This window comes from Temnothorax curvispinosus, unplaced genomic scaffold (genome assembly GCF_003070985.1).
Source record: "Temnothorax curvispinosus isolate PA1 unplaced genomic scaffold, ASM307098v1 QBEX01010810.1, whole genome shotgun sequence".
Lineage (NCBI taxonomy): Eukaryota > Metazoa > Arthropoda > Insecta > Hymenoptera > Formicidae > Temnothorax > Temnothorax curvispinosus.
In genome coordinates this window covers 194,842-208,318 of record NW_020220590.1, presented here as the reverse complement: position 1 = coordinate 208,318, position 13,477 = coordinate 194,842, and the positions used below count along the sequence as shown (strand labels likewise).

The window sequence follows — 13,477 nt, the reverse complement described above, 5'->3', positions numbered from 1 at the left end:
TTTCCTCAAATATGCAAAATTTTATCGTTGATACATTAATTAACGTTACCATATTAAAAAAAATTATGCTTGATAAATTATCGACTAACCATATTATTTGGTATAATGCATTACAGATTATACAGTAAATATTAAATAGTGCTATTTGTTTAATTCAAATCTATTATTTACAATACTATAAATATAATAAATTTAAAAAGGGTATATGTGAAGATATAAAAATAATAACACTTTGCGCAATAAATATGCCTCAAAGATGTGAAACAGAAAGAACTTATGACTAAACACTTGTAAAATGTACAATATAGAAGTATTTCTTAACAAACTTAAGCAGTAATATTATGATTTTTCAAAACGTATGATACACTTATTATATACATCTATATATCGAATTTAATTTCATCAAAAGACACATCATATTATCACATTTGAAAAATAAAAATCCTGATCCTCCGATATAACGTCACGATTATAAATAATGAGCAGCTCTGATCGTTTTGTAAGAACAGACATGTAATCGCGATTTTATGGCTCTGTTGCTCTGCGTTGAGACGCTAATAGCATTATTCTATGACTTAGCTTTACATTGTGATCCCTCAGATATCTTATCAAGTCTGCCTGCTTTTCCAGCAGTTCCTCCAAATTCTTCCCCCTTTGATGATACCCGATTTCTCCCATTCCGGAATAGGAATCCTGTGTAAAGGGCGACAGCCATTCGTCGCGAGTGACGTCGGGCGGTGGACGTAATCGATTGAATCTCATAACTTTTTCTATATAATACATAATATTTTACATAAGTTTTTTATATTTCACTTTGTATACATTTTTTTATGTCTTTAATATTATATAAGAGCCCCCATGTATATAGAAGTAAACTATTTTTTTTCCAGAAAAATCCTTTTTTTTATCAATCTCTAATTAATTCTCATTAAATATTCTTCCTTTCTATGATACTTACTGATATAATTAATGTAAGCTGGTAAGATTATTACGAGCTCCAAAGTAGTTAGAAGAAAAATATAGTTGAGCGGCGTGAACCACTCTGACGTCCTGCAATACCGTTCGTAGTCGACTTTATGCGTGTGATGTAGAATCACAGCTAGCAACAAGTAGCATGTGTTCCACAACGACGTGATGAAAAGGGGCGTCCTTATAAGTTGATATGTTGACTGATAGAAATCTAGGTACCCATTAATACGCAAGTTATGGTGCCTCGCCTTGACAACGTGGTCTATCGCCATGACTATTAGCCAATAGGCACAGTGCAGATACAAGTATATAAAATACGTGTCACATTTGCTCTGCTCTTCCGGCCAAATAGACACAAACACAATCCCGCAGATCCCTAAAGAGACCTACGATACACAAAAGTTGCTCCAATATATCCAGCCCGACCTTTTAATTACTCTAAAAAGCCTAAAAAGATACAACACAGCAAGCGAGATATACCTACTCCAAGCAAAAGTGGAATCGACGCGACCGACACGGTGTTTAACTGCTGAAAATTGTCTTCCTCCTGAGAGCTCAAGATTGGCTGAAAGCACTCTTCGTCTTCCATCTCAACAGGTTGATCGTAGGACACTCATAAATATCCTAAACAAATTGCCACAAGAGTTTAATCCTAGTGCACTTTTTTAAATATATGATCACAGCTAAAATGTGCTGATAAAAAGCAAACAAAAATTACGCAGCACCCTAATATCTAACATCTACAAACAGTTAACATCTTTATGAGCGAGAAAACTTCCTCATCCTTGAAATCGCATGCTTGTAATAAAACGAAAGTTAAAGAAACAAGCTGTGTAAGATAGTTAGAGACAAAGTTAAAATAAAAGAGATTAGTGTTAACCCTAATGACAATTTCACAAGTGTTTCACTTCAAGTTTTTTATAATCTAGCCACAAAACTCAAGACTGACAAGACTCTAACGTTAGAAATAAAGGAAATGTTACAGAAGGCAACACTTTTACCTAGAGAACAAGCCGGATTCTTTTACATCTTTCTCAATATATTTTTCCGCGCATTATTTGTCTCTCATTAATACACCCTAAGGTGAGTCAGCGTGAAACTTGAGAAGTGACGACGGACTACAGCTAAGAATACGATCTACGCAATCTACATCGTAGATATGTATGTATATAAAAAATGACAGGAACGTTCCCCCGACCAAAACAACACTGCTCGCTGCCAAACGCGACTGTATCGCGACTACGACATGAGAGGCGACGTAAAAAGGACTCGCTAATCGAATTTAGCGTCGACGTGACAGGCGACGCGCCGCGCAAAATGCGATCGCAACGTTCTCCGATGTTTGCACAAATGGAGGAGCAAGTCGCACTGCATGCGCAGCAACGCCAGCGACAGTCACGTACCGCAATAGATATTTCAATGCCCGTAACGAGAAAGAGATGAAAGAGGTAATTAATGTTCGTGTCGGTCAATTAACAGAACCCAGGAATAATAATTAGCACACATATATACACACAAACATATGTGACATAAGCAATAAAGAAATTAGGAGATTTGTATAACGTGCACCTTCACGAGCACCTTACGTCGTGCCTAAGCACGAGTCTGCTGAATCAAGTCATATAGTCGAGCGCAGGATGAGGTTAGGTGCGAATTGAGGCTAGGATTTAGGACTTCTAGGGTACTCACGGAAAGCAGGTGGAAGCATGGAAGAGTAGCGTCGCGAGGTTAGGGTTAGGTTATATGTGTGTCCGCGGTGTCGGGCCGGCGGCGGATGACAGCTGAAAACTCGTGTATCTTATCGATTGTAATGCGCGGCACATCCCGGAATCACTTCGAGTACGACCGTGCCACGTAAGCTTGTCAAATACGCGAGAATTCGAGAAAACGCGGCGGTGATATATTTCGTTTTCCTGTTTCGTCTCACGTCTCACTCTCTCACTTCGTCTGCTCGAATGACCGTCGACCGAAGCCCGGAGCTTCGACTTCGAGGCTTCGACTTCGACCACAGCGCAATATGGCGTCGATTCCTCGAACAGCGGTTCTCAATTTGAATCTCGCCGAGATGTCGGAGCGTAGTAAGAAAAGCGACGTGTGTTATGATCTCGGCGCAACATGTGATTTGATGCTGCGGACATCCGAAAATGATACTTTTATGAAATTAAATACGCGATGATTTTTTTTTCGTATCTGCAGCATTGGAAGTTTTATTCACGTTGCATATTTCTGCTAAATTTTAGCGTTAAGAATTTCTTTTTTTCAATAATACTTACTTAAAACGATAGAATTTCAAAATTTCAGAATTAACAAAATTGATTTATACTCGTTTCTCTTTCTATCGGAATTTTCGATATGCTCAAAATGATAAAACAAGATAAATAACTAATAAAATGCAAAATGGGAAATTTATCTTCAAAATCTAAAATATGTATTTTCCCTATAAGCGCTATAAGCATTGTAATATTTTTGGTATATCCTTAGAATATTAAACGATTTAATAATATTCATATAATATTATAGGAATATTATGCGCTTATAGGGTTGGGATTATTATAAGCGTACAATATTAGTAGTGCATTCAATGAATAACCAATATTGATAGCTCGAATCGACACTATAATGTTTTATTGTTCTTTTCGAATTTTTATTATTCCTTCCGAATCTTTTGTTCTTTCCGGAATACGAAAGAAATCACAAAAGAAAAAGTTTTTAAAAACTAGACAAAAAGCAAAAAAAAGATAGTGAGACAACGGGTCGCTCGCCGTGAATACCACATTTCTGTATACGTGTAACCGTTAATCAGACCGCTGTTGCGAAAATATACACAGGAAGCAGCGAATGATGTTTCACGCGGTCGTGGCATAAATCTCGATCGCACGTTCCCATTTCTATGATCCGACACGTACGTCGTAAAAAAGTATCGATAAAATCGCCGGGTGTTTATTGATATCCCGAACTAATGAGTTTTATTATACATTCCGTTGGTGGTTTATTTCGTCCATTACCTTGCCAAGAGGCGTGAAAAAAAAAATCATAAGCTTCATTCAGAGAACGACAATAAACAAAATAGACTCAAGATATAACACGTCAAGTACTAGTCTCTACTAAATATACAATATGCGATTTTTACGAAAGCAATCTTACTGCGCCTAAATCTTATCTCACAAAAAATAATCATATTATTGTTTTTATATTTCACCATCTTTTATAATAAAAAGATATTACCGATTTAATCCCATTTGCATATTTATCAAATAACAATCGAGAGGATTCTAAAGTTTTATATTTCTTTCAAAAAAGGACAATGAGGAATAAAGTTGAACATGAATTGCAAAGAAATAATTTCAAGTTGCAGAAAAGACGAGTGGAATCTGAAGTCCCATGATCGATGTAACCAAGAGAACAAATAACGATCCAAGTAGAAAAGACTCACAACCTATATAGGCACAATCATATTTTTAGGCCAGCGAATCTCTCGAAATTCTCAGTTATCCCTTCACGAAACATAAAAATGCCGAAACGGTCCATCTACTTGCAACCGTCGGATCATCTTTATCGGAGGACTCGGCGCGATCTCGAATTTCTGTGCAATTACTGGGACCGATTGCTCACTCCGAATCAAAGCTACGATATACGTCTTCCGGAATTGCTACGCGCTAATCATTTAATGAGACATCTATCCTCTTTGTCTCTCCCGTCGAATCAAGGATTGCGAGTCAACGTGAGCTTTACCATTCTCGACGATGGCAATCGCTTGGAACCGGAGGAAACGTATCAGCTGCAGTAATTCATACATTTTCACTCCCTCCCGAGATTTAAACAAAGATTATTTTTTCATACGAAAAATTTCTTTAAAAGCGGAACAAAGACAATATTTTATTATAATATAACAATTAATATAATCTTAAAGAGAGGCATCTCTTCATTTATGTCTTTTCAGTAATTTAATAATATAAATTTTTATTACGCAGAGGTAACGCGTTGCCCTCGGCGTTGCCTAATTATACCGAATCTCGTAACGGATTCCGCCGATCGCCGTGCAATAGTAACGCAGCCAGATATAATGATTTACTTAGAAATTACATAAGGCAGATAAACGAAAATTATGCAGCGATCGAGAGGGAATTGACGAGGGCCAGAATATTAGCACCCCTCGTTGAACGCGACATATGCCAGAATGCGTTTTACAATCAGGTTTAATCGCACATCTAATTCGAAATAAAAATTTCTTTTACACAACAAAATGTAGATCACGTCGATTTGTTTATTGCGATTTTCGATGCAGCGCACGGCGACGTGTAATTGGAATAAATTTCCCGTCGGAAATCGAGCCTGTTCCGCGAGGGTTTCTCCGGGATTACATGAGAGACATGTCAATCCGCGGGAAAGAAATAATCGTCAGGCTTGCGCATTAACCCGGCACGATTGTTGGATGGCTGATAGAAAGAACAAGGACGGTTGTTCGATAAATCAGCAATCAGCGAGACAGAAAGAAAATTCGCCCGAGGTAATAATACAAAACGTTATAGTATTTTGGTTAATGTAATATTCTAATAATAGCAACAATTGTGTAAAGCTATATAACGTTTTGAATTCCGTTTTTAGTATTCCGATATAATATTTTTATCACAATTTATCACATAGTATCTTAATTATTTCAACAATGCAATTAACAATATTTTTTAGGAGTTTAACGACTCACCGAAAACTGCCAAGCAATACTCCCTGCAAACTTCCTCCTTCTACAGTCCGCTAATGAAGAACCTGCAACCAAACAACAACGTGCGTTAATCAAACCATGTGTAATTGGATATCTTAAGTTACTCCCGCGATGGTACAGAACACTCTTAAGTGCAGCTTCGACGGATGAAAGAATTATTTGATGAGAATGGGTCCCTTTTATCTTGTAAGCTTATACAACTTCTGTCGTGTAGAATTGAGCGACAAATTGATATCAGCGTTTGTGTCACCGAAATCGATACCGAATTGAAATTTCTATTGTCATCTACTAATATGACATCTTTGAACTTTAGAGTCCATTTTCTGAAGGAAACTGCACTTGGTATACACTCGTGTGCGCTGTACCATCGATATTTTTTTCCAACAAACGCGAGTCACATATATTATCTATAGCCCGCGAGCTAACACAAGCCAGCGCGTACTTTTATGATTTCTATGATTTAAAGTTAATTTGATTTAGCAACATCGGATTATTGCAACTATTGATTGCCACGTTTGTAAATAATGAATATACTATTCCGGGAAATGTCTAATTTCATAGATATTTCACAGATAAATATTGAGTAAATCGTAGCAACCTGCTGACAGGAAAACGTTAACAATCCCAAAATAGCGATCGGCATAAAGTAGAACAATCAACTCGTAAAATGTCCAGCCGCATCTTCTGCTATTTCAACTTCAAATTGCAGCAGGTTTTCCGATTGTATATAGACATATATCAATATTCCAGCGAACAATATGCGTTTTCGTGATGTGTAGAAACAAAATATAGGAGGATTTTTTTATTATTGTACGCGCCTCCTTGCTTTCTCCTTGTTTTTCCTTCATGTAAAATAAATATTTAGGAATCGTCACAATATTTGCGTTATCTTGCGACTGGATGGGGAATTTATGGCACAGTGTAACTCTGTTTTATTTGTTTATTTGGAGATTCCGTCTTCAGCTTCCAACTTCCGCTATAAAATGTCAATTGGTTCTGTGTTCCAAAGTTGTTTTTTTTTTTACTTCCAATGGAATTAAAAATGAAAAATGCGAAATTACTCATCCTGTCACACAATAAACTTCGGTTCTCGGTAACATCCGGTGGTTCTAACATTACCCAGACTTTACAGAACTGCACCGGAACTGCGTCGCCTCAAAACGACAACGGAACAATAAAGCAACAGAGCTCGAAAGAGTCGATGGAAGCGTGCCAGGATGTCAGTAAAATCATCAGCAACGCGGCGAAGATTTCCCATCCGGCGGAATCGAGGCCCGTCAAGCTCGACGACGACGGCGTCGCGATAAATAACGGCGATAAACGATCGATCGATCCGCAAGCGGTCAGCTGTCAGGGAAATGTCCTGCCGCAGACCGCAGAGTCAAGCGTCGTGACTGATCAAAACCGACTCGTAACGGGACAAGGACACGGCAACAAACGTAAATTTGACGATCTGGAAGATCGAGCAATAGCGGTCGAACGCGATCTGGAAACCGGCAGCCAACAAGATCGGTCGAGAATGACTGGAAAGATCAAGCCGCGTGTTAATGGTACGCCAACAACGTTCACCCCAGACGAGAAGACTACCAGGAGCAGGTTCAGAAATAGCAGGATACCGGTGGAAGGAAAGCCGTTCTGGAAAAAGCACGTGTCCACGCCGAAGTACGCGAGTTTTCTGAGAATGTTTCGCAAGGAGGAGACAGATCGACTTCACAATAATTCCTCGTCTCGAAAGAACGACGGGGAAAAATTGCAACATCGAAGGATTTCTGCAGAGAGGTATGATCCTGAGATAAGATAGAATATAGCGGAAAGAAAGAAAGAATTATAAAAAAATTCTGAGGATGAAAGAGATTATTCTTAGCAGAACTCATCTTTCCTTGATTATTGGATTTGAAATGTTAAGTCTCTTAAACTAAAATCGTGAGAAAATTTGCAAGAATGATAACTTGTACAAAATGTGATGCAATAATAGCAAAGAATATAGTGATGTAATTAAAATGAAGTGTTTCTACTTAAAATCCAGCAGATTATTTTATATCCTGATAATACGGAGATTATAAAAATATATTTTTATACGTTTGCTTTCTTTTCTCTTTTCTTCTTCATAATACAAAAAACTTTGTTATATTTTTTGAATATTTTATCATATAATTTCATATATATATATAATATATATTTTGTCATATAATTTCAATTGTGTAAGTAATCTATTGGTTGTAATAGATTGTTTTCTTGGCTTAATAAATTCTAGTTCCAGCAATAATCGAGCAAATCCGCGAATCGAAAGAAGAACGCCGACCCCGAGGAGCACGGTACACACAACGTACAATCCTATAATGCACTCATCGGCCACTGATCCTATTTTAGATTCCAGCAGTCTCACAATACAACTCCTAAGGTATTTATGGTCCGTTTATTTACTTGTTCGTATTCGTTTCTCAAGTGCTTTCTATTCCCCGCGCAAGATTTTTAAAAATATCTCTCAAGAATCGTTAACGACAAACAAATTTTAGTGGCTAATAAAAGTGCAAGACATGCACGATACATTTTTAATTAAATTATTTGTAACATTCAACACACAAAATTAGAATCAGGAAAGAATATAACATTTTTTTAATAAATTAAAAAAATAAGGTTATAGTTATTTGTGTAACAAGTGAGGTAAGATGAAAATTCGCCTTCGGCTCGTGCGTAAACTCCGCACCCGGGAATTTTCATCTTTACACACGGCTTACACTCCCTATTTTATGTTGCAAGTGCCTGGAAAGTGGTCTATCACGCACGCGTAGCGTGCGTAATGGGGCACTTTCCATGCACGTGTTGCATAATATATATTTTATAAACTTTTTAGAATTTAATTTATGATTAATTATTTATACAGGCTGGCCGTTCTATTATACGCGCCCACGTTGATGCCGGCGTTGAATTCATTAATCGCGCAACAGAATCAGCAAACGCCAGTGTCAATGTCTTCTGCTTTCGAAGGTTCCAACGATCTGCTAATGCAAATCTTTCGTCTGCTCAACGAGCAACAATCCATTCCCAATTTGCCATTAGTACCGATCGGATCTGAGAGAGTTTCCTCGTCTTTATCCGCGGAGACAAATGGCGAATGTTCACAGTCACTTTCCGAGGAGAAGGAGGAGAATACCTCATCCCTTTTGGAAAAATCTGACCCTGTTTCGGAACAAGGATCTATTTTTGCCGGAAAAAGTGGTTGGAAATCGAATAACCACATACAACAGCAAGATGGAAAGAATAGAGAGTGGCGACTGACGTCGATGTTGACCGATTCTGATGTGAGATTGGACGGGAACATCTTCACGGCGGACGACTTCCGGAAATTCGAGGAATTCTTAAAGGTCAAGACAAAGCGTTCGGAAGATGTTCGGTCTCTGTCCACGAAACGCAAAAACGAGGTCGTCATGAAGGAATACTTCCGGAACTGGTTGCATCGGTTACTACGACAACTAAACTCGACGAGTAGTAATCTGTCTGTGAATAGCGAGGAGAGAGGGTGTCCCGAAGGATCTTCAAGGACTGCAGGCGAATCTTCCTTAGAAGAGGTAGAAGGACAGCGAAATAGAGACCGTTCGGTATCTGACGAATCGCCGGATTCCTCGAGAGACGACGGCAATACCGTTTCGGAGCGCGAGGAAGAGGATTCCGACGATCAGAAATCGTTTACTTCTGCTACGAGCACCAATTCCTCGAGATCGCAGTTCAAGCAAAACGACGCGATTGTCGCGGAAAACGAAGGAAAATTGCCGCAAAATAAAAATTTGCCGGATCAATAACAAATTTTCGATAAATGAGATGTATATATATTTGAAACAATGGGCTAATAAAATCGTACCCGATATAGTTTTGTTGACGAGACGAAACGGCGTATAGCGGCAGATCGCTCATAAAAGAACCTCTTGCAAGTCACTCGGAAACTGTCGGACTGTTGTTAAGATTTCGTGTAAACCATGTGGCAGGTATGCGAGGACGCTTGCGCGGGCGGCCGAACACGTGGTGAACGCCGCAAAGCCGAGCTTTTCCGCGGCGCGTCGCTCGCCGAGAACTTGCAGTCGCGCGTGTTATCGCTACCGGGACGCTTCCCCTCGATCGGACGAGATCGTCTCTCTTTCATATTTACTACCCTCAGTGTGCGGGTGCTCGAAGCAACAAACAGTCGAGCCATTAACGCGAGCCAGACCCGAAAAGAACGCTAAAACAAACAGCAGATAAAATTCGTTTCCTGTCTTCTATGTAATCACGAATGGCAATTGATAAAAACCGCCGGGAAGAATCGTCGAAGAACGCCGTCTTCGCCGTATGCAAATAGTTTCACCGGAGAATTTAATTGGAAGATTTCGAGTGGATCACACATCCCGTCTCGCGATGAGCAGCGAATGGAAGAAACCTTCTCCCGCGATGTGCGCGAGAACGCGGAATCATGACTGAGAAGATAAAAATTTTCAGTTGACACGTCTCAGTTTCTCACATTCCACAAAAGCTGAACGTACGCAAGAGTCGAGATGGAGGACAGCAACGGCGAGGGAAAATCGCAGGACGGTTTTATGGCTACTCCGACGAAAGATCAGAACCCGGACATCTACGAGAATCGCAGGCCTAAGAAGATAATTCGCGTGGTCACCGTGATGGCCTACTTGTTTTCCGTGAGTTTTGTGGGTATTCTCTTAAGCGCCTACTACATATTCCTGTGGGAACCGCCAAATCCGAGGCTCATGCAGCGACAACGTCTGCGGACGGATCCGCAGATGCAGTTCCTGATCGCGCAACCCTCGGATGAGACGGATTCGACGAAGAAAGACGGCAGTTTCCTCCAGCAGAGCGAGGTCAATCACGTGCACAAACCTCTTCTTCTGGGTCGCATGTCACAAGATATATACGACGACGATGACTCCGTTGTCGATCCCCGAGACAAAATGGATCTCGAAAAGAAACGAAGACTGAACATGATACTGCTGAACCTGAGGCACTCGCTTGTGGACACCCTACGCGCTCAGAATCGAAGTTTGTCGCGAGAGACAGCGATTTCCAACAGACTCAACAATTCGTTCGTCAAAGTGGGAAAAGTGCTTAATTCGACAATGGGTCGCGCGGAGAACTCGATTTCGCGAAACGACGAATCACGACGTGGGAATACATCCGAAAAAGAGACTTATAACGGTAACGCTGATCTACCTTCAGAATTCGCGAATTCTACAAGTACGCTAGATGTTGAAAGCACGTCTTCTACATTGAAGTTCACGACTATTCCTGGAACCGAGACGAACCAGACACATTTCGATAGAGATCCTGTTACCAACGCCACTCCGATTACCGAGGAAAAGAATCACAAAAAGAAGCTCGATGAATTGTACCTTGTACGCGGATTCGACAACGTAACGGCAAACAGCGACGTTACAAATGGCAGCAATCAACGTGTTTTCGGAGACAACAATTCTTTCAAGATGACCAAAGAATTCCGGAAGATCGATAGGAAAGAACCGAGACAAAACAAGACCGACGATCGCCGGTGGAATAATGATGAAGAAAATGATCTGGGCGACGTACAAACGAGCGTTATATTAGAGGACCGCGTAAATGGTAGTATTAGGGACCCTCATCAGAAGAATTATTCTAACGACAGCAAATCCTCCTCGAAAGATCAAATCGGACAGATCACGCGCGATACGGTATCGATTGACCCGTCGTCTCGCAACTTGGGATTTACCGACGACCCGGGATTTCATCAGACACCGGATGACCCGACCGTCATAAAATCACAACCACGCACCACGGGAACGAGAAATTCCGAAGGTGAGATTCACGCATACCTCTGCCAGTCTTTCTTACGGCGGCTGGGATAAACACGGCCGCGCGAAACGTGACCGTGTGATTATACAATGGAGTGTGATTATACAATGAGCGTTACGTCATCCGCGGTTTTCCCTAGACGCTGCTGGAATCGTAACGTTTCTGCATGTTCACGAATCACAAAGCACGAGCAACCCCGTTTTTAACAATAACACGCATTTTTAGTAATATAAATACACCTCAAAATTAAATTGATAAGTATAATGTAAAATAAATAAAAACTTCAAATAATTATTTAGTTTGTATTCGCATGATGTTCTATTGACTTTAAAACTCGAGATGAACAATTATATGAATTAATGCTCTTGCATCTGCTGGAACATCTGTTGCAATTTATCTTCTCGCTAGTCTCATCAAAGCATAGTTATTGTTTACTCGAGTTGAAACAAATGGGTCATTTAGTTGTTCGCTGTCTGAAATTCCTGAATTCTGAAATGAATTTATTAAATATCTTTTTTTAGTATTATTTCATGTTCTTTGTACGAACGTAATGAAAATTATATTTTTATTATGTATTATATTTGTATCTCTAATAATTCATTAGCTGCTTTCACTATTCACCGCGTTGTAATATAATATAAAATGTTTAAAAATATTCCTTTTCTGTAAAGTAAATTATATTATATTTGCTCAATTGCGTAGAGATTTTAATAAGACATGTATATATATCCAACCGAGAAGTAATTTCTCTTCTTGGCTAGAAAAAAAGGAGAATTTTTAACTGACAGAACAGATGGAGAGCAATGATTAAAGCCTTAGAAATAAGTCGATGAATCGGTATACGATTATCCGTTGTCACTGAGTAATAAGTAAAACAGGGTCAGCTCAATCTATTATATGGCTTCTTCGACGTTACATCACATTCAAAATCCGATAACTCTTGAATATCATTACTTCTGAGTACATATTATAGTTATCAAACAGCTACAATTACAAGTAAACTCCCTTCACGAAGAAACTATAATAAAACAAAAATTCATCGTGAATAATTTAAATCAAAATCATATATAAATTTCTTTTTAGTTATAAGACAAAATAATTTAATATAAATTCCGGATCTGGAAAAATTTTATACTATAAAATATAACTAAAACACTGTCTTCGACGAACCATATAAAAAAAATTCAGAATGCAATAAACTTTCTTAATAAATAATTTTGCGCGCACAGTATTTAATTAAAATTTTTCCTAAGATAAATATTTGAAGTATAAGATTTAAGACAATTATTGACCATGCAATTTTAGAGGTTCAAAAGAATAAAATATTTTTTTTGGTACTTGTGTCAGAAACATTTCATATAATTTAATGAAGTCCAACCATAATTTTCTGGAATCTATAGCCGTTTTCAAGGTTCCCGCCCGTTTTCTTAGTTATACGAAACTTACACCAAGGGATCGAATAATGCACTTTGTTTGCCGAAGAAAAGATCGAATGGTTTGTGACGTTCTACTAAAACAAAGGCGCGCCACCCCTTATAAGACAAGTAAAGCGACAAAGTTGCGTCGATCCATTCTCGAAACGAAATTGCTTAGTAGTCCAGGCAGTCCTGGACTTTATTCCCGTCTTTATTCAACCCTCGTTACATTTAATCCCATTTCGAGACTGTGCTATATCTCACCGATAAAATATTCCACTCATCTCTTCTCTAATTTTTATCCGTATACTTTTATTGGAAACAGTTCTTCTAATCAGTAAACTTTAAAAAGACAATTCTTCTACAATGTAAATTATGTAAATTTTGTATGCTTTCAAAAAAATTAATTATGCCTGATATATTTTGCGACATTTTAATTATAATAATATAAAATTAAATAAAATACAAACAATATATTAACGTGAGCTGGACTGAAAACTAAGCAAGATAGAATTAAGTGCAATGAAAAATATCAAAAAGTCAGTAAATTAATTAAAAATTA

The 13,477-nt window shown here is 38.6% G+C and overlaps 4 protein-coding genes across 7 annotated transcripts in view; 3 read left to right on the top strand and 1 right to left on the bottom strand.

Moving 5' to 3' along the window:
* Positions 1 to 295: 295 nt before the first annotated feature.
* On the bottom strand, positions 296 to 2,841 carry LOC112460769 (transmembrane protein 192). 3 transcript variants are annotated; one of them, XM_025025605.1, is made up of 4 exons: positions 2,659 to 2,841; positions 1,454 to 1,593; positions 959 to 1,355; positions 296 to 770 (listed from the first exon to the last, which is right to left on the bottom strand). In XM_025025605.1, exons 2-4 carry the CDS (start codon positions 1,556 to 1,558, stop codon positions 526 to 528), a joined length of 747 nt encoding a protein of 248 aa, XP_024881373.1. In that variant the 5' UTR covers positions 1,559 to 1,593; positions 2,659 to 2,841; the 3' UTR covers positions 296 to 525. The 3 variants fall into 3 exon arrangements, with proteins under 3 accessions (XP_024881373.1, XP_024881372.1, XP_024881371.1); XM_025025604.1 differs by lacking the exon at positions 2,659 to 2,841 and adding an exon at positions 1,971 to 2,508 and having other exon boundaries at positions 297 to 770; XM_025025603.1 differs by having other exon boundaries at positions 298 to 770; positions 2,539 to 2,841.
* A 2,105-nt stretch (positions 2,842 to 4,946) lies between these two features.
* On the top strand, positions 4,947 to 5,874 carry LOC112460789. 2 transcript variants are annotated; one of them, XM_025025640.1, is made up of 3 exons: positions 4,947 to 5,163; positions 5,255 to 5,476; positions 5,656 to 5,874. In XM_025025640.1, exons 2-3 carry the CDS (start codon positions 5,402 to 5,404, stop codon positions 5,758 to 5,760), a joined length of 180 nt encoding a protein of 59 aa, XP_024881408.1. In that variant the 5' UTR covers positions 4,947 to 5,163; positions 5,255 to 5,401; the 3' UTR covers positions 5,761 to 5,874. The 2 variants fall into 2 exon arrangements, with proteins under 2 accessions (XP_024881408.1, XP_024881407.1); XM_025025639.1 differs by lacking the exon at positions 4,947 to 5,163 and having other exon boundaries at positions 5,166 to 5,476.
* Positions 5,875 to 6,731: 857 nt separating this feature from the next.
* On the top strand, positions 6,732 to 9,542 carry LOC112460777 (uncharacterized protein DDB_G0284459-like). Its single transcript, XM_025025620.1, has 3 exons — positions 6,732 to 7,468; positions 7,944 to 8,090; positions 8,574 to 9,542. Exons 1-3 carry the CDS (start codon positions 6,732 to 6,734, stop codon positions 9,487 to 9,489), a joined length of 1,800 nt encoding a protein of 599 aa, XP_024881388.1. The 3' UTR covers positions 9,490 to 9,542.
* Positions 9,543 to 9,561: 19 nt separating this feature from the next.
* LOC112460788 overlaps positions 9,562 to 13,477 on the top strand; it is a 6,403-nt gene continuing 2,487 nt past the window's right edge. Inside the window, exon 1 of the mRNA XM_025025638.1 lies at positions 9,562 to 11,503. Within this exon, the coding sequence (XP_024881406.1) occupies positions 10,216 to 11,503 (1,288 nt within the window). The 5' untranslated portion in view covers positions 9,562 to 10,215. The remainder of the gene's footprint in view (positions 11,504 to 13,477) is intronic.

Bases quoted from the DNA above. Each gene is read 5' to 3' on its own strand.
- LOC112460769 (XM_025025605.1), bottom strand. From the start codon at position 1,558: ATGGAAGACGAAGAGTGCTTTCAGCCAATCTTGAGCTCTCAGGAGGAA. The intron at 1,356-1,453 runs GTAGGTATATCT...TGTGTATCGTAG, and splicing joins CGATTCCACTTTTGCTTGGA to GTCTCTTTAGGGATCTGCGG. The intron at 771-958 runs GTAAGTATCATA...TGTATTATATAG, and splicing joins AGCTTACATTAATTATATCA to AAAAAGTTATGAGATTCAAT.
- LOC112460789 (XM_025025639.1), top strand. From the start codon at position 5,249: ATGCAGCGCACGGCGACGTGTAATTGGAATAAATTTCCCGTCGGAAAT. The intron at 5,477-5,655 runs GTAATAATACAA...AATATTTTTTAG, and splicing joins AGAAAGAAAATTCGCCCGAG to GAGTTTAACGACTCACCGAA.
- LOC112460777 (XM_025025620.1), top strand. From the start codon at position 6,732: ATGAAAAATGCGAAATTACTCATCCTGTCACACAATAAACTTCGGTTC. The intron at 7,469-7,943 runs GTATGATCCTGA...AATAAATTCTAG, and splicing joins CGAAGGATTTCTGCAGAGAG to TTCCAGCAATAATCGAGCAA. The intron at 8,091-8,573 runs GTATTTATGGTC...TTATTTATACAG, and splicing joins CTCACAATACAACTCCTAAG to GCTGGCCGTTCTATTATACG.